Source organism: Zingiber officinale, chromosome 1A (genome assembly GCF_018446385.1).
Source record: "Zingiber officinale cultivar Zhangliang chromosome 1A, Zo_v1.1, whole genome shotgun sequence".
NCBI classification, from domain to species: domain Eukaryota; kingdom Viridiplantae; phylum Streptophyta; class Magnoliopsida; order Zingiberales; family Zingiberaceae; genus Zingiber; species Zingiber officinale.
This window is the reverse complement of record NC_055987.1, coordinates 23,632,457-23,650,931: the sequence shown is the minus strand read 5'-3', so window position 1 is coordinate 23,650,931 and position 18,475 is coordinate 23,632,457. Positions and strand designations below refer to the sequence as shown.

General features: G+C 41.7%; 4 protein-coding genes across 4 annotated transcripts; 1 reads left to right on the top strand and 3 right to left on the bottom strand.

Moving 5' to 3' along the window:
- Window positions 1-498: 498 nt before the first annotated feature.
- Window positions 499-3,608, bottom strand: LOC121996952. The gene is made up of 6 exons (XM_042551129.1): window positions 2,328-3,608; window positions 2,087-2,214; window positions 1,583-1,972; window positions 1,204-1,485; window positions 806-1,117; window positions 499-739 (listed from the first exon to the last, which is right to left on the bottom strand). The coding sequence occupies exons 1-6, from the start codon at window positions 3,606-3,608 to the stop codon at window positions 499-501; spliced, it is 2,634 nt and encodes an 877-aa protein (XP_042407063.1).
- A 4,763-nt stretch (window positions 3,609-8,371) lies between these two features.
- On the top strand, window positions 8,372-9,148 carry LOC121996943. Its single transcript, XM_042551117.1, has one exon. It carries the CDS (start codon window positions 8,372-8,374, stop codon window positions 9,146-9,148), a length of 777 nt encoding a protein of 258 aa, XP_042407051.1.
- A 4,090-nt stretch (window positions 9,149-13,238) lies between these two features.
- Window positions 13,239-14,339, bottom strand: LOC122001210 (NDR1/HIN1-like protein 1). Its single transcript, XM_042555842.1, has one exon. It carries the CDS (start codon window positions 14,117-14,119, stop codon window positions 13,496-13,498), a length of 624 nt encoding a protein of 207 aa, XP_042411776.1. The 5' UTR covers window positions 14,120-14,339; the 3' UTR covers window positions 13,239-13,495.
- A 296-nt stretch (window positions 14,340-14,635) lies between these two features.
- Window positions 14,636-17,732, bottom strand: LOC122001202 (receptor-like kinase TMK3). The gene is made up of 3 exons (XM_042555830.1): window positions 17,607-17,732; window positions 15,275-17,473; window positions 14,636-15,186 (listed from the first exon to the last, which is right to left on the bottom strand). Exons 2-3 carry the CDS (start codon window positions 17,364-17,366, stop codon window positions 14,795-14,797), a joined length of 2,484 nt encoding a protein of 827 aa, XP_042411764.1. The 5' UTR covers window positions 17,367-17,473; window positions 17,607-17,732; the 3' UTR covers window positions 14,636-14,794.
- Window positions 17,733-18,475: the final 743 nt, after the last annotated feature.

Below are 18,475 nucleotides of genomic sequence, written 5' to 3'. Positions count from 1 at the left end.
CCGAACTCATTACGCTCTAGCACTTTGGGATTTTGTTGGCCACTAACCAACATCAACTTTGATGGACCTCGTCCCTTTTTCCCATCAATTTTACTGTCATCAACCGACTCTTTACCATGCAAAGGTTGTGAAGAATCAGAGGCAGTGTTAGAGTCCATTCTCGATAGTTGATTAACAATTTTTTCCTACAAAATAGCATAAAGAGATGTTGAAATGCATAAGTGTACTTATTAAAATAAACCAAGAATTAAAAAAGGATTAAAATATATCACCTGAACTTCAACTATAGATTCTCTACTGCGTTTTTTGCCCATTTTTTTCATCATTTGAATGCTAAATAATGACCTGATAAAATATGTAATATGACATGATGCACCACTGAAATATTGTAAACTAGAACAAAAATATATTGCAAAAGTAAATAAAGAGAAGTGGAGTTTGAAAAGAACATTTATTTGTTGAAATAAATAATTATAAATCTACATCTGAAAAGTTCAGTCATGGGATATCAATAACATCAATTCCCTCAAGCAAATCCATGTTATGAATACCTCGAGGTGGCGCTTTTAGCAACACATACCAATTTGATTCATCATTTTCCCTAGAATATAAAACTTGCTTTGCTTGTGATGCTAAAATGAAAGGATCATTTTCAAAAGTCCTTAGTCCTTGGTGTAAGTTGACAAGTGTAAAATCATCATCCATTTTGATACCAGTTCCAGGATTAGCCCAATCACACCTAAAAACAGGTACTTTGAAAAAATAATAGTCTAGTAACACAATATCTCATATAACCCTATAGTACGATTGTCTTCCTACTGTATGTGAATCAGTAGAACTAGATTGCCAAATAGTATCAGCTTCAACTGAAACACCACTATCTTGTGTCGACCTTCCAACATCAATTGTGTGGAACCGATGTCCATTTATAATATAACCTGTATATGATATAACATGCTTTCTTGGACCATGTGCTAGCCATTGAATCCGATCTGAAGAGTTATCAAGAACATGTTTTGATAACCATTGAGCAAATGTTTCCATATGTCGTTTTTGTAACAGTGTTTCATTACTTGAGAAACGACGATCTGTTTGTTTAAGTTCCTCAATGTGCATCCTATTTAAAATCATTGAAAAGTGATTGTTAAAATATATGAATCATGCAATACACCAAGAATATTAGGGTTGCAATTTAATACTCACTGTATGTAAGGATCAATTTCTGCAGTATTGAACAACACATATCGATGTGCTGCTTGTAACAAATGTTCTTCTAAAATAATTTCTTTTCCTTGAGAAATGGGGCGACCTTCCACTACTCCATTTTCCAAATCGTCATTCCGATTAGATCGGAGACCAATACAAGCAGCTTTTTTTATATAAGCACTACAAAATCGCATTCGTTCTTCTGTAAGGTAACACTCAGCTATGCAACCCTCTGGCCTTGCTCGGTTCTTCACATAGCCTTTAAGCATTTTCATAAATCTAAATAATTAAAAATCACATGAAATAAATGTTGATAGAAAAATCTAAGTTGTTGTATGATATTAAAGTAGTAAAAAGATAGATTATTATTTATTACCTTTCAAATGGATACATCCAGCGGAATTGAACTAGCCCACATAGGCGAGCCTCTCTTGCTAAATGAATTGTCAAATGAACAGAGATGGTAAAGAAAGCTGGTGGAAAGTACCTCTCCAACATGCATAAAGTTTCAGCAATATTCTCTTTGAGTTGTTCTAGACGGTTCCTATCTAACACTCTTTGACATAACTCATTGTAAAATGCACAAAGCAAAAATATAGCATTACGTGGACCTTTTGGTAAAAGACTTCTCAATGCTACTGAAAGCAATTGTTGCATAAGAACATGACAATCATGAGATTTCAACCCAATAAGCTTTCGTTCTTCTAAAGAAACACAGTTACCAATATTTGAGCTATAGCCATCAGGTAACTTTATTTTCTTCAACCTAGAACAAAATACGTCCATTTCTTTTTTAGACAATGTGTAAGGTGCAGCCGGCAAGTGATACATGTTTTCTCCTTTTTCTTGAGGATGTAATTCTTTTCTAATATTTAAGTGCCTCAAATCTTTGCGAGCGTTAACACCATCTTTTGATTTTTTCTTTAAGTTTAACATTGTACCTATGATATTCTCGCAAACATTCTTTTCAACATGCATAACATCTAAGTTATGACGTAGCAGGAGCCCCTACAAGTTTAACCATCAACACATTTCATATATTAGTTCAAGATTCAAAATAAATTGTGCATAAAATATAAAAAATTTATAAAATACAATTAATAGAGTGCAAAATAACTTACACTCCAGTATGACAAATTGAAAAATATTGACTTCTTCTTCCACATTTGAACTGGTTTTTGAACTTTTTTTGAACCATCACACTTCTTCCTCTTTTTCTTTGTATTATTCATATCTTTACCCATTTTCTTTTTACCCCAGTCATTTTCAATGTCTTTCAATACATTAAGAATTTCTAATCCATTCAAAGGCCTAGGTTTTCCTTTTGTCTCTTTATTCCCATCAAACCACTTCTTCTTCTGACGGAATGGATGATTAGGAGCAAGAAATCTCCTATGCCCTAAATATGCAAACTTTCTACTATACTTAAGCCACATAGAAGATATGCCTTCACCGCATATTGGGCAACCAAATTTCCCTTTTGTGGCACATCCAGCTAAGTTTCCATAAGCTGGAAAATCATTGATTGTCCACATCAAAATAGCTTTCATATTGAACACTGACTTGCTAAATGCATCATACGTCTCCACACCAATGTCCCATAACTCCTTCAAATCCTCCACTAGGGGTTCCAAGTATACATCTATATCATTTCCTGGTTGCTTCGGGCCTGGAATCAATAATGTCAACATAAGATTTTCCTTCGCCATGCACATCAACGGAGGAAGGTTGTAATTTACTAAAATAACTGGCCAACAACTATATCTAGAACTAAGATCACCAAAAGGGTTGAATCCATCTGTTGCAAGACCAAGCCGGAGATTTCTAGGATCTGATGCAAAAGCTGGCCACTTATGATTTATCGTATCCCAAGCTATTGAATCAACTGGATGACGCATCATATGATCATGACTTTTATGGTTGGAATGCCAAATCAAGTCTTCAGCCTTTTGTTCTGATTTAAACATCCTTTTCAATCTTGGTATCACAGGAAAATACCGTAGCACCTTTTCAGGAACTCCTTTACAAACTTTGGTGGTGACTTTGTCTACCTTCCATCTTGAAGAACCACACTTTGGACACGAGTCCAAATCTTTAAGCTCCTTTCTAAAAAGACAACAGTCATTTGGGCATGCATGAATCTTCTCATATCCTAAATCAAATGGTTTTAACAACTTTCTCATTGAGTAAACATCCTTTGGAAGTGTGTTTTTTTCTGGAAGCATGTCACCTAAGATCTTAAGGAGCTCATTGAAACTATTGTCAGTGTGACCATTTGTAGACTTGAAATTGTATAATGTAACGATTGCTGACAACTTCGTGTAAGTTGTACAACCAGGGAAGAGAGGAGTTTCTGCATCTACTAATAAATCAGCAAATTCATAATCTCTTGCCTCAGACATAGTGTGGTCAACGCTTTCATCAGAGGCAAAGGCATCTTTATATAAGTTATATGCCTCTCTAGTTTCATCCTCCTCTTCCTGAACTCCTCTTGAACTACTTTGACCTTGAAAATTTGGAGTATAAGTTTCACCATGGAAGACCCAAATTGTGTAAGAAGGATTGAATCCGTTAATAATTAAGTGATCGTACACTTGGTCAAATTTCATATACTTCTTATTTTTGCAATGTTTGCAAGGACATAAGATTACTTCACGTGTTTTGGCATAGTTCCTAGCTTGTGTAAGAAATTTTTGAACCCCTTCTTCATACTCGGGTACAAGCCTCGAAGGAAGATGGATCCATTCCTTATCCATTTTGTAAAAAATGGTCCTTGATACTAATAAAATAATCTGAAAAAAATAAATAAAAGGAAATTATCCTATTTTTATAAATAATTTTAGTGTTATAATATTTAATCCATCAAATTTTAGAAAAAGATAGACTTATAAAAAAATGATATACAATAGAACAAAAAAATTATATCTGAGTATTATCAACTTACATATATTACTCAACTCAAAAACATAAAAAAAAGTATCAACTACCTAGTAAATAAATTTTATACTAAATCAACCAATTGTGTTCAACTTCCAAAGGTTGTAAATCAAAGTATAAATTCACATCCAATATCTTAATTATGTTTATGAATACATAAAAAAGATAACATAACACCTATTTTTCATGAACATTGAAAAAATAACATATGGATGTTTGAAATCAATCTCAAAACAATAACTATACAAATATTTAAAATCTAAAAATGATCACCACCGAGCACAATAGACAAATTTGTATGAATAATAGACCTTTTAGAATCAAATCCAAGAGAATTAACAACATAATCGTTGTCTGGTTAATAGACAAATCCAAGAGAATCAAATCCAAGAGAATTAACAACATGATCATTGTATGAATAATAAACCTTTTAGAATCTAAAGTAATTAATAGACAAATCCAAGAGAATTAACACCACCGAGCACAATAGAGTTGAAACAAGATATTGGATGAATAAAGAATGTGTATGAATAAAAAAATTTGATTACATCTTTTAGAATCAAATCAAGTAAAAGCTAAAATGAACTAAAACAGTAGTTACATTTTCAAAGTTACAAAGTAGCAAAAAAGCAAAATATGAAAAAAAAAGCATGAGCTTAAGTCTGCTTAGTAACATTATGAGCATTAAAAAGTTTAGAAGTCCTATGAGAGTGAGCTTCACGTGCCACAATGTCTACCATAAAATTGCCTTCTCTAAATATATGAGAAATGTAGCAAAGATGAGTATCAAGCAGCATGCAAATCTATACTTGAATAAATTCATGAACCACAAATCTTAAGCCAAGATTGGGATGAAGCAATGAGTTTGTATAGCCTAAACACATATTGAGTAAATCTAACTTGCATTGTTATGAATTGGCATTGTTTTTGTAACTAGCCGGTTAAAATGGAACTAGTCTAATCTGGTAAAAATCTGGATTGGACCAGTTCTGCATTAATGAAAATCGGACCAATTCAAACCAGTAGTTACATGCCTAGTAAGGGAAATTAAAATTGAATGGCAAACAAATGGACTCCAAGGCTAATGTTTCTTCTCTAACTCCCTCTTATGGCTCATCAGCCTCTTTCTGTGAAGTATCCATATATGGAAATCCCTAAATGACTTGTTTTCTTTGAAGCTTATAAAAACGTTCATATTTTCTATAGAGTTCAAAAATATTGAGGCTTCATAGGGTCTCCAGCTATGGAGTGTTATTATTTCAAGAAACCCTAGAAGGAAAATAAGAATGAAAGAATTCTGAAATAGGGGGTTTACATGAGATGAGAAGCGCAGTAATAAATCTGAAACCATGACACAAATCTCCTTGCTAGAAAAAGGAAAATAAGAACAAAGAATGCTTTAGATGTAGAGAAATCTACCGCCGCTGGAGAGAATAGCAAGAAATCTGTTGTCACTGAAGGAGAGAACAAGAGCGCGAGAAATCTGTTGCTGCTGGAGGGGAGAACAAAGATGAGCGCAAGAAATTTGTTGTCGCCGAAGGAGAGAACAAGAGCGGCAGAAACCTGTTGCTGCTGAAGGAGAGAATAAGCACGAGAAATCTTCACTGTTGAAGGGGAGAAAAAAGGCGTGCACGAAGAGAAAAAGAATCGGCGCTAAGAGGATGGCGCGAGAGATTTGGGGATTTTAGGGATTTGGCGGTATGTTATATTAATATATTTGTAATCTTTAAGGAATAACAACGTGATTTGAACGCTGTAAATATTACATTTTATTATAAATTAAAAAATTTATTGTAATACTATTAACAGCGTGCAATGTACGCCGTAAATATTTAATTTTAACAGCATACATATAGTTTGCTGTTGAAATAACTATTTACGGCATGCATTTTTTGCATGTCGTTATTTGTATAAGTTGTTATAATATTAACAGCACACATCGATGAGCGCGCCGTAAATACTAACATTGGCGGCGTGCTTTAAATGTGTGTCGTTGATGCTGAGCCGTGAAAAGCTATATTTGTTGTAGTGGCCCCATGGTGAAGGGTGCAGAGCCGGTAGTACAGAGCCGGTAGTAGTAAGAGGATGCAGAGCTTCATGGCGAAGGGTACAGAGCCTATAATACACCTGATCGGAGAGCTGGGCCCATGATCCCTGATTAGAAAGCAAGGCCCCTAGCCTGTAATCAAAGAGCTAGACCCTTAGATCCTGATCGAGAAGTCATACTACGAGTCAATGATTGGGGAGCGTGTCCCTAGTGTATGAGCGGGGAGTTGGGCCCCTAGTGTCCGATCAAAAATCGAAGGCCCTAGCCTTTGATCAAGGAACTAAGATCTTACTTTTATCAGGGAGCTATAGCAGCTCTTATAATCGTAAAAAGGGAGCAGTGCTTGTAACGTACCTGATCGGGGAGCCGTGCCAACCGGCTAAGGGTTTGTCTCGGTCCCGTAACTCCCGAATACCCGTGGAGTCAGGGAAAGAACATAATGGAAAAACTAACCTGTCAGCCAATTGAAGCTCCACTCGATCCCTCGACTCCCGAATACTGGTGGAGTGAGGGTAGAAGATAATACATTCGTCAGAATCCTCCGAGAGTTTGATAATGGCATAGAACCTCCCAACGTTGTCTATTTTCAAGTTCCAGAACAGGTGGAGAAGCTTCCCACAGACGACGCTAAATTGATCATGTCCGAAATCTGAGTCGGATGGACTGTCGGTTGAGGTGGATGGAATGTTGACCGAGTCGCGACATCCAGGAGGGAGAGTGTGGTGAGATGGATTCTGTGTTGACCAAGTCTTCAGAAGTCCTCTGGTCAACGCTACCTATAGCCAGCGACCGGGTTAACCCGGTCCCCGGTACCCCAATGCTTGAGGCAGATCCAACGAATATATGAGTAACAATTTAATACTGACATAATAAAATAAATGGAGAGTGAGTACGGAAAACATACCTTGGCCCAGGGGGGCGCCCTCGGATGGGACGCGACTCGAATTGTCGTGACCCGGAAGAGTAGATGACGCCTGATCAGGATGAAGAGTTGGATCTGAAGACATAGAGTCGAACGACATAGAACCGGAAGACGAGCTACAGGTCGGGCTAAGATACCGGCACGCAGGCCAGGAGGTACTAGCGGCACGTAGGCCGGGACACAACTTCAGCACAGAGACCAGGAAACGAGATCGGCACGCAGGCCGGGATAAAACATCGGCACACAGGCCGAGATAAAATTATGACACATAGACGAGAAGACGACACCCGAGCCAGAACCAGACAACGACATGAAGACTAGATGCAATAACCGCAAGGCTGGATCAGTGTGACGATGAGAACACAACACAATGGAAACGAAATACTATCTAATGGGCGACAGCGGGGTCTGCGGCAATAGTAAGAGAAGGAAGGGAGTGGTCCGCGTCCGGCGTAGGCGAGGCGCGCATGAGAAGGAGGAAGAAGATCCTCCCCCTGGCGGCGGAAGCAGAAACACGAGGAGGAGAAGGGGAGTCGTGGCCGGCGTCGAGAGGAGAGATGGCGGTACGGTGAGGAGAAGGAGAGGGAGAGGAGACGAGGTGAGGGTCGGCGTCGGCTCCTGCGACAGCGTCGCGAGGGGAAGGTCGAAGAAATAGGTGGGCGGCGTCGCCTTCGAACGAAAAAAATCACGCAGGCCGGGATAAAACATCGGCACACAGGCCGAGATAAAATTATGACACATAGACGAGAAGACGACACCCGAGCCAGAACCAGACAACGACATGAAGACTAGATGCAATAACCGCAAGGCTGGATCAGTGTGACGATGAGAACACAACACAATGGAAACGAAATACTATCTAATGGGCGACAGCGGGGTCTGCGGCAATAGTAGGTGCTGGAGGCCACCGGAGATGGCTACTGCAGCCTGTTGTGCCAACGACGACTAGCTGTGGATGGAAGGGTTGGCCGGTAACCTGCCATGGTGGCAGCTGACAAGGGGATTTCCGGTGGAGCCACCGACGAGTGTGTAGGTTAGACGATGGGGGTGGGTGATGGAACATTCGAGCCAACCACGGCTATGGACGAGGGTAGTGACAGCGCTGGAGGAGAGGAGAGCAGCGGTATGGGTCGCTCGTGTTCGGCGGCGGCAGCGACATTGGCCAGAAGCGGCTTCGAGCGTTTCGAGAAAGAGAGAAGAGAGGGCTGCCGACGCCCGGACTGCTCGATGGGGCTGTCGACGGGAGGAGCTACCGACGCATGGTGGCGTACGAGAGAGGAGGTGGAGGCAGTGGCTTAGTCGTCGGGAGAAGAAAGGAGAAGAGGCGGCAACATCCTCGCTTAAGTTCGTGCGGCGACGGTTGCCGGAGAAAGAGAAGGAAGGGAGTGGTCCGCGTCCGGCGTAGGCGAGGCGCGCATGAGAAGGAGGAAGAAGATCCTCCCCCTGGCGGCGGAAGTAGAAACGCGAGGAGGAGAAGGGGAGTCGTGGCCGACGTTGAGAGGAGAGATGGCGACACGGTGAGGAGAGGGAGAGGAGACGAGGTGAGGGTCGGCGTTGGCTCCGGCGAAAGTGTCGCGAGGGGAAGGTCGAAGAAACACGAGAGAGGAGGTGGAGGCAGTGTCTTAGTCGTCGGGAGAAGAAAGGAGAAGAGGTGGCTGCATCCTCGCCTGAGTTCGTGCGGCGACGGTGGCCGGAGAAAGAGAAGGAAGGGAGTGGTCCGCCTCTGGCATAGGCGAGGCGCGCATGAGGAGGAAGAAGATCCTCCCCCTGGTGGCGGAAGCAGAAACGCGAGGAGGAGAAGGGGAGTCATGGCCGGCGTTGAGAGGAGAGATGGCGACACGGTGAGGAGAGGGAGAGGAGACGAGGTGAGGGTCGGCGTCGGCTCCGGCGATAGCATCGTGAGGGGAAGGTCGAAGAAACAGGTGGGCGGCGGCGCCTCCACGAACGAAAAAACCTCCCTGCATGCTACAGTATCCCTTCTCTTAAAACCCTACATATCGCTTTTACCAAATTACCAAATTACCCTACCACGGTGAGGAGAGGGATCATACCTTGGCCCAGGGGGGCGCCTTCGGATGGGGCGCGGCTCGAATTGTCGTGACCCGGAAGAGTAGACGATGCCTGATCAGGATAAAGCGCTGGATCTGAAGACATAGAATCTAACGCGGCATAGAACCGGAGACGAGCTACAGGTCGGGCTAAGACACCGACACGCAGGCCGGGAGGTACTAGCGGCACGCAGGCCGGGACACGACTTCAGCACACAGACCGGAAAATGAGATCGGCACGCAGGCCGGGATAAAACATCGGCACGTAGGCCGAGATAAAATTATGACACATAGACTAGAAGACGACACCCGAGCCAGAACCAGACAACGACACGAAGACTGGATGCAATAACCGCAAGGCTGGATCGGTGCGACGATGAGAACGCAACACAACGGAAACGAAATAATATCTAATGGGCGACAGCGGGGTCTGCGGCAATAGTAGGTGCTGGGGGCCACTGCAGATGGCTACTGCAGCCTGCTGTGCCAACGACGACCGGCTGTGGATGGAAGGGTTGGCCGGTAACCTCCTGTGGTGGCGGCTGACGAGGGGATTTCCGGTGGAGCCGCCGACGAGTGTGTAGGTCAGGCGATGGGGGTGGGTGATGGAGCGTTCGAGCCAACCACGGCTATGGACGAGGGTAGTGACGGCGCTGGAGGAGAGGAGAGCGGTGGTATGGGTCGCTCGTGGTCGGCGGCGGCAGCAACATTGGCCAGAAGCGGCTTTGAGTGTTTCGAGAAAAAGAGAAGAGAGGGTTGTCGACGCCCGGGCTGCTCGATGGGGCTGTCGACGGGAGGAGCTGCCGGCGCATGGCGGCGTACGAGAGAGGAGGTGGAGGCAGTGTCTTAGTCGTCGGGAGAAGAAAGGAGAAGAGGTGGCTGCATCCTCGCCTGAGTTCGTGCGGCGACGGTGGCCGGAGAAAGAGAAGGAAGGGAGTGGTCCGCCTCTGGCCGGCGTCGAGAGGAGAGATGGCGGTACGGTGAGGAGAAGGAGAGGGAGAGGAGACGAGGTGAGGGTCGGCGTCGGCTCCTGCGACAGCGTCGCGAGGGGAAGGTCGAAGAAATAGGTGGGCGGCGTCGCCTCCACGAACGAAAAAACCTCCCTGCATGCTACAGTATCCCTTCTCTTAAAACCCTACATATCGCTTTTACCAAATTACCCCTCCTTTCCCCTTTAATTCCTCCTATGCCCCTAACCCATATCCTCATCAATGACAGTCATATATCATGCATAAATCATCTATAGAAATAACTTATGTAACATTGATTTATATTTAGCAATTAATTATGTCATTAATTGCCATCAAATGTTTGTTTTGAGACATAATTACATTACCATTTAAAACAAACGCTCCTGTTTAGTAAAATAAAATTATTGCACACAAATCACAATTAATGCATGCTCGTCATTTCAAGACTAAAATCACAATTAATTCATATTCAAACAAATGAGATTGAAATATATTCTTTATTGTGAATATATGTTATTTACCTTCATAATTCGTTGTAAGACATCACACGACTAGATATAACATGCCGATAGATAATAACGTATTATCTCAATTCATATACTTGAATCAACCTTTGCTCTGATACCAAATGTTAGATTTATTTTAAGGCGGTAGAACGTGACATAAGCTTGATCTCATAATCAAGATTTCTATCGTAAAACGGATCTTATCAGGTATATGAACAAATTTAGAAAATAAAAATTACCTGCGTTGAGCACCGACATCATTGAAGACTTGATCTTCACCTCTTTCGCTCTACGAGGGGAGATGGATTCTCGTGTGTACTTCTTAGGGTCGTAAGCCGTCGTGTATAAGAATATGTAATAAGCATTCAAATATGCTAGACTTGTACCTATTTATAATAACAACAAACCCTAATTCTTAATAGGTAGAGCAAGAGATTGAGCTAGTCCGTCCATCAAAACTTTAGTGATTGAGCTAATTAAATAAATTATTAAGAAATATCTCAGCTATTTATAATCTATAGGTCAATATCATGAATTGGATCCGTCGAATCTAATACATTTTTGTTTGTAATTTAGTATGTTGGTCGACTCTTGCAGTTGAGTTTTAGGACTTGAGTAATCATGAACGGGAACAATCAATCGTGGAACCCAAGGATGGAGCTGAAGGTGAACGTGGCGAGGAGGCAGAGGAGGACTCGCTGGTGTCAACGCCGTCGACGCGGGCGGTGGTCGAGGAGGACACGCTTGTGTCGCCACTGAACTCATGCGTGTCGGAGGATGAGGAGGAGAGCAAGTCCCTGGAGACGCCGATGATGCTGCTCGCCGGATGCCTCATGTAAGTCATGCTCCTCGCGAAGGACCCCAAGTGCAAGAGCACGGTCCTCGTTGGCTTCCATGGCGGCGGCGGCGGCGCCGTCAAGTCGAGGAGGAGCTAGTGCGCGCGCTGAAAGAATTCCATCGAAGGCCCCGTTTTGTATGAAAAAATGAATCCTGATCGTGTTTGATCAATTTTTTGCTGCAAAAAATGTAGTCAAAGAATGGAAGATCAAGATTCTTCATAGAGCTCTTCAATCAAGAATGTGATTCAAACCTAAAGATTTTTCTAAGTCGTCAGATCTTGACGATTTCATTTTCGAACTCTAATTACTCTTCTACTTATAATAAGACGGCGCCTAATCTCTAGCTAAAATTATTTACGTTGTTGTTTGTCTCTCTCGCGTGTTACACCCTGAAGACGTGTGATTCATCATAGAGCTATATTAAAAAAAAAAAAAAAGAAAAAAAAAGAACTATCTAAAAAAAAATATAGAAATTAAAATTGGATCTGAAATTTGATGTTTTAAGTTCCCCGTAAGAAATGTATCACCGCCAAAGCTTGATTTCGAGTTGGAATTAAAAATTATGGCCCTTTAAAATTTTAGTTGATCCTCCGTCAACAACTCAACCACTAAACTTTAACTCTTTTTATTGTCCGCTAATTCAAAGTAATTAAAGTAGTTGTGGAGAGGATTACACATAGCTATAGAGGTGCGTTTGATTCAAGTTATCATGTATAATCTTAGTCATGTGATTACCAGGTAATCACATAACCAAGATTAAGGGGAATAAAACATAACCAAATGTTGTTGGGTTCAATCTAGGTAATGCAACAAAAACTTATTTGTTTGAAGGTTTTAATGAATACCCTAGTTTAATATTTTACTGTATTATTATTTAATTTTTTTTAATGTTTTTACTTTTTTTTTCCTGTATATTTTTTTACGTTTTTATGTGTGTTTTTTTAATGTTTTTATTATTTTTATTATTCTATTATTTTATATTTTTATATATTTTTACATTTTTTTAATTTTATTTTTTATTTATTTATTTTATTTTTAAATTTATTTTATTTTTTTAGTTTTTATAAATTTTTTAATTTTTGAAATTTTTTAATTTTTTAAAATTTATATTTTGTATTTTTTAGATTTTTTTATTTTTGTATTTTTGTATTTTTTATCTTATTTTTTTAATTATTTATTTTTTAAATTTTTTAAACATTTTTTTTATTTTTTATTTTTACATTTTTTATGTTCTTTTTTTTCACATTTTTTCTTATCGGAGGGTATTTTTTGGTAAAAAAAAATTCGTTAACCTCGGAATCAAGGAAAACCTTAGGGTGCGTTTGGTAAGCGCGTTTTTCATTTTTATTTTCTAAAAAATGCACGTTTTCTGAAAACGAGCATTTTTTAAAAAATGAAAATGAAAAATGCGCGTACCAAACACACAGTTTTCTAGGTTTTCCTATTCCGGGTTGCATGACCCTTTTGCTGACGTGTCGGGCATGAAACATTACTCGGGAATCATTGAATATCTAAATCAAACAAAATTTTCGTTGATAACATTGAATGAATAATCAAAGTTATCAAGAATAATAACTCCAAACTAAACACACCCTAATAATTGTCCGATGGCAAAAGATGATGACTTAGCAGGCCTTTTAGGATGACCCTACATAATTTAAAAGGGAATAAATTATGAGACTTATTCAATTAAGATTGAATAATTTTCTAGATAGGGACACGAGATAATTCAAAATAACATTTAAGCATGTGAAAAATCAAACCCTAATCGAGTACCAATCCGAAATAGTCGGTGGTTGTGAGATTGAGCTTTTATGAGATAAAGACTTTTTTTTTTACGATTTAATAGATTAAACTTCCGGCTCAATAAGATTTGTAAGAACACCGGTTACGACCATGGAAGGCAGAGTTGCGTAGTCCCTGCCTTAGAAGACAGTGCAACAAACACGATATGGGAAGGCTCAACTCTAAGCGCGAACGTAAGCAAGCAAGGTATTGGATCGAGCAGATTTCCATCGATCAGACGTCGACGAGGCACTGGGTGCTCTGCTGGAACCACCAGTAGTCGTCGAATCCAGCCTTCCGCACCAGAAACAAGGGGCAGTTGACGTGGAGGTGGTACCAGCCGGAGATCCATGTGCCGACCTTCCACCGGAGGCGGCCGTCTACGACCACAGAGAGGAGGACGTACCCCGCTTTCTTGTCCTGGCACAGAGCAACGGCGAGGTTGGGGTCGAGGGGGACAGAGTTGCCCCAGAGAAAAGGGGACCAGATGACTTGTTCGTTGGGGGCCAGGTAGACGGCGGGGAGCACGGTGGAGGTGGTGATCTGCTGACTGTGGTAGCGGGCGTAGACCACGAGGCGGTTGTAGAAGATCCCGATGCGGTCGTTGGGGTTGCAGGGGGAGATGGTGACCTGGAGGACGGAGGTGAGGATGGCGGCGTCGGCAGTGAGGTTGAGCTGGACGAGGGAGGAGTCTTGGAGGTAGAAGCGGGGCTTGGTGGGTCGGAGGACGAGCCAGACGATGAGGACGATGAGGAGAACGAGCGTGATCAGGAAGAGGATGCAAGCGATGATTCGGCGGTAAATCCGGCGCCGCTCGCACTCGCCGTAGTTGTGGCCGCATTCCCTCTTCTCCGACATCGCCAATCGAACAATCGATGCTTAATTGGATCGTGAAGATAATAGCAAAGGACGGTTTGGCCATTCGCCGGGGTGTGTAGTGGCTTATAAAAGTGAAGTGGCCGATGAACCAGCAGTTTTTCCAATTTACCGCTACATGGTAAGAAATCAATTAAATAGGCTTCGCTGAAATTTGAAAGCAAATTAACCTTGCCGCTTTTGCTAAATAAGAAATACAAAATAACAAGAAGCTGCTGGTTTTGGCTTATTACTTAATTTTACTTCATCAAAAAAAAAAAAAAAAAGAGAAAAGCCTGTACGATGATCATTTATAGCCGCTGAATGTTGTTAGTTTTGAAAGCCGATGAATGTTGTTAGTTGATGAGTTATAGCTGAAGGCGATGGATATCCTCTATGATCAAGACTTATTGAATCATTTATAAGAAAACAAAGAAAAGAGTCATAGAAAATTATCAAGACTAAAGAAAGCCTCTAGCCCAAAATGTTCACGCAGTAAAATTAGAAACTAATTCCTATCAGACATGATAAATGAATCATTTATAAGAAAACTCGAACTAACCCAAAGAAAGCAGAGCATTGTACTCTGTTTTTTTCACCTGCCGCCTTCAAGAGATGCCTCCAATCCATCAGGCGCATTAGGGATGCTTCCCTCTGTGTTGATATTGATTGTCGATCTTACGCCGGAATCTCCATCAGCTGCTTGCCAATGTCGATCCCCCAAAACTCATCCTCGTCGCCGTCTTCAGGCTTCCATTTCTCAACAAGCGGTGCGAGTACACCCACTGCATGGCACATGTCCGGCCGCCGGCGGGGGTCTTCTGCAGCGCACTGACCTGCTAGTTCAGCAATGATACAAATGTTGTTGAAGGTATCATCTGTAATTGTAATTACTGGGTCGATTATTTCCTTCAGATTTTCCTTGATGCTCATCCTGCTACGGAACCACGCCAATAAGTATCGAGTTGGTTCAGAACGAGTCTCATCCAGAGCCATCAAACCAGTCAAGAGCTCCATCAGCACTATTCCAAAGCTGAACACATCAACCTTTACTGTAACCTTGCCGGTCGCTGGTTCAGCCATGGCAAGAGGATTTAAATTAATCAAAGTTGTAGTAAAATAAATAAGTAAACTGGAATACTGAACAAAATAGCATACTTGCATACTCTGGAGCTAAATACCCAAAAGTTCCGGCCAGTTTAGTAGCAAGAGAGTGTTTTTCATCAGGGGCAAGTTTGGCTAGCCCGAAATCTGAAATTTTAGCCCTGTAGTCATCGCTGAGAAGTATATTAGATGACTTGAAATCCCTGTGAATAAAGCATTGATTAGCAAATCTATGAAGATACTCAAGTCCCCTAGCGATATCCAGTGCAATGTTAAGCCTCTTCTTCCACGTCAAAGGCTCCAACCTCTCCTTTTTCCAGTGGAAAAGATGCTTGCTTAAAGCCCCTTGGGGCATATACTCATAAACAAGAAGCATTTCATTCTCTTCCGCGGAGTAGCCCAATATTGATACCAAATGACGGTGGCGGACTCTTGAAAGAACAGCAATTTCGGCTTTGAATTCGTCCCACGCTTTGTTACTCAGCACTGAAGATTCTGTTCGCTTCACTGCAATCATCGTTCCGTCATGTAACTCTCCCTTGTATACAATTCCAAATCCTCCACGGCCGAGCACATTCTCTGGGGCAAAATTTCTGGTAGCGGCACGAAGAACCTGGATCGATATCACCAAGTTCCCTGCTTCAATCAAATGTGCATCTGTGTCGTCACTGTTGTTTATTCTAAACAGCTCTCTATCAGCTGCTCTGTTATCGGCATTATTTGCAGTTGCAATTTTGATTAGTCCATGTGCATCAGGAGAATCTCTAGGATGAGGAACCAGGCTGAATGGTGGAGAGCTATACTTTTTCCATTTCTTAGAGTAAAAAAGAAACAGAATAACGATTACAGTAACTAAGATGACCGCTATAATGGGAACAACAATAACCAAAGTTTTTGACCTGGAAGAAGATGAACCACCTGAAGAGCCTGGTGTAACAGATGATTTATTGCCATCAAGAATAACCGTGACTGCACTGGAGAACTCTGGAAAAGGAGGTGAAATACTGTTCGAAGAAAGATTCAACAATTTCAACGATTTCAACTTAGTCAAGCTCGAAGGGATCGTGCCAGTGAGATTGTTGCCTTGAAGAAATATCTGAGAAAGCGCATCCAAGTTCCCAAGTGAAGGGCTAATGGTGCCATTCAAATGATAGTTTGGCAAGTTGATCACAGAAACTTTGCCGCCAGAACAAGTTATGCCCAAAGCAGTACAAGAATTGTTCGTAGACCAAGAGACCAGGAGATTCTGCGGGTACCCAACACCGTCAAGGAAATCCAAGAGTGCTGAAACCTCCGGAGGGCAAGGAGCTCCAGGCACGGATTGGCAAAATGAGTTCCCGGAATATGTGAAGTCAACGAAGCTCACGTTTGGAATCGGCCCCATGAAGTCATTGTTGCCCAAATGCAACGATTGAAGCTTCGGCGAATTTGCCAAGTCAAATGGAACTTCTCCAACCAGCTTGTTGTTGTCGAGCCACAAGGTGTGCAACGGCAAGTCCGAGAAGCTCGCCGGGATCTTTCCGGTGAGGCTGTTGGACGACAGCCTGAGGAGGCTCAAGGAGTGCATGTCGCCGAGGAAATCAGGCAGCGGGCCGATGACATTGCAATGAGACAAGGACAAGTTGACGAGCATAGCCGAGTTGGCCAGATCCGGCGGAAGAATCCACCCTGTGCTCTTCTTGTTCAATGGGTTATTGTCCAAACTGATCTCTTGCAAGCTATCGAGGCCGACGAAGAAGTCGGCCGGAATGGAGTCGAACTGGTTGGATCCAAGGAAGGCAAATCGGAGTCGGGAGAGCCCCTTGAAGGTGGGAAGAGGCCCCTGCAGTTGGTTGCCCTGGAGGCCGATGTTTTCGAGCATGGAGAGCTTGTTGAAGTCGGCGGGGAGAGATCCATTCAATCCGAGGTTCTTGGATTGAATCTGCGTGACGCGGGAGCCGGAGCAGAAGACAAATTGCCACCGCTGGGTGCCGCATGGATCCTGGTTGTCATCGGGCCAGCCGAGAAGCTCTGCGTTGGTTAAACCCTTGCGGAACTCGTCGAGTATCTCGTAGTCGCCCGGGTCGGTGGTGCCGCGGGCGGCCGCCGCCAAAGCGGCGAGGAGAAGACACAGAAGTAGGATTCTCATCGGATTCCGCCGCCCCATTCCGTAGATTGAGCGCAGGCGGCGCGAGGACGCTCAATAATCAATATCGAACGGTGCAAACCATCGCCAAGAATCGAGATCGAGAAGCGCGGTGCAGTTTCAATGTCCTAGCAATCCACATCAAATACAGACACCAATATTATAAATAAATATACTGCCGAAACATCAAAAATCTAAGCCAAAAGCAAAGTAAAAAAAATAAAAAATCGAAATCGAGAAGAAGAAAACAATTATACTCACAGAATCTGATCTTCCACGGCTCCACCACGAGAGCATGAACGAGAATTTCTGTAGCAGAGACTGCGCAGGCAGCCCGTCGAATCCTATAGATCTCAGCCAAAACCCTGAAAAAACACGAATTTGGCAGGAAGGGGGGAGCGTTTCTGGTAGTCCAGTTGTCCCTTCATTCTTGTTTATTGCCCAAGCGTGTTTATTGCGTTCGCCATTTCCAAAATCACTGAAAGTTGGCACGCATCCGGAGAGAAATTTACGATCAACTTCCAGTCAAAGTCTATTTGTTTTTCTTTTTAGGATGATATTATAATTTAATTTGATTTAACCAAAGTTAAATTTGAATATTAGGATTTTTTTATATTAATGTCAGATTATAATTTTTTTAGGTCTTAATCACAAATTAGTCATAAATTATTTCATACAGTATTGTATATTTTTAAATAATGTATTCATTAGCGAGAAGTCTTCTAAAGTAACTTAGTTATTATTAAGCCAAATAACATGGCCCAAATTGTTTAGAAATAACATATTAATCAAGTTTTAATTTCATAGATTCTTATACAAGCGTTTCTAATCTTTTTTGAGTTATTGAAGATAAAAAAAATCAATTGTCATTTTAAAAAATAAGAATAGTGTTTTACTTTTAGATTATTATATAAAATTTTCAAACTCAATGAGAAAAAACGAGTTTGATATGGCAAGAATATCTCACCATGATATGAGAAAGACAGATAAATTACCTTTTTATATAAAGCATACAAATCATGTTAGATTTTTTGTTATAATTTAAAGAACTTTGTTATTTAATTTTTATATTTCTATTTAACTACCATTCTATTCCTTGGAACATTAGAGAACACAGTCATAGAATTCTT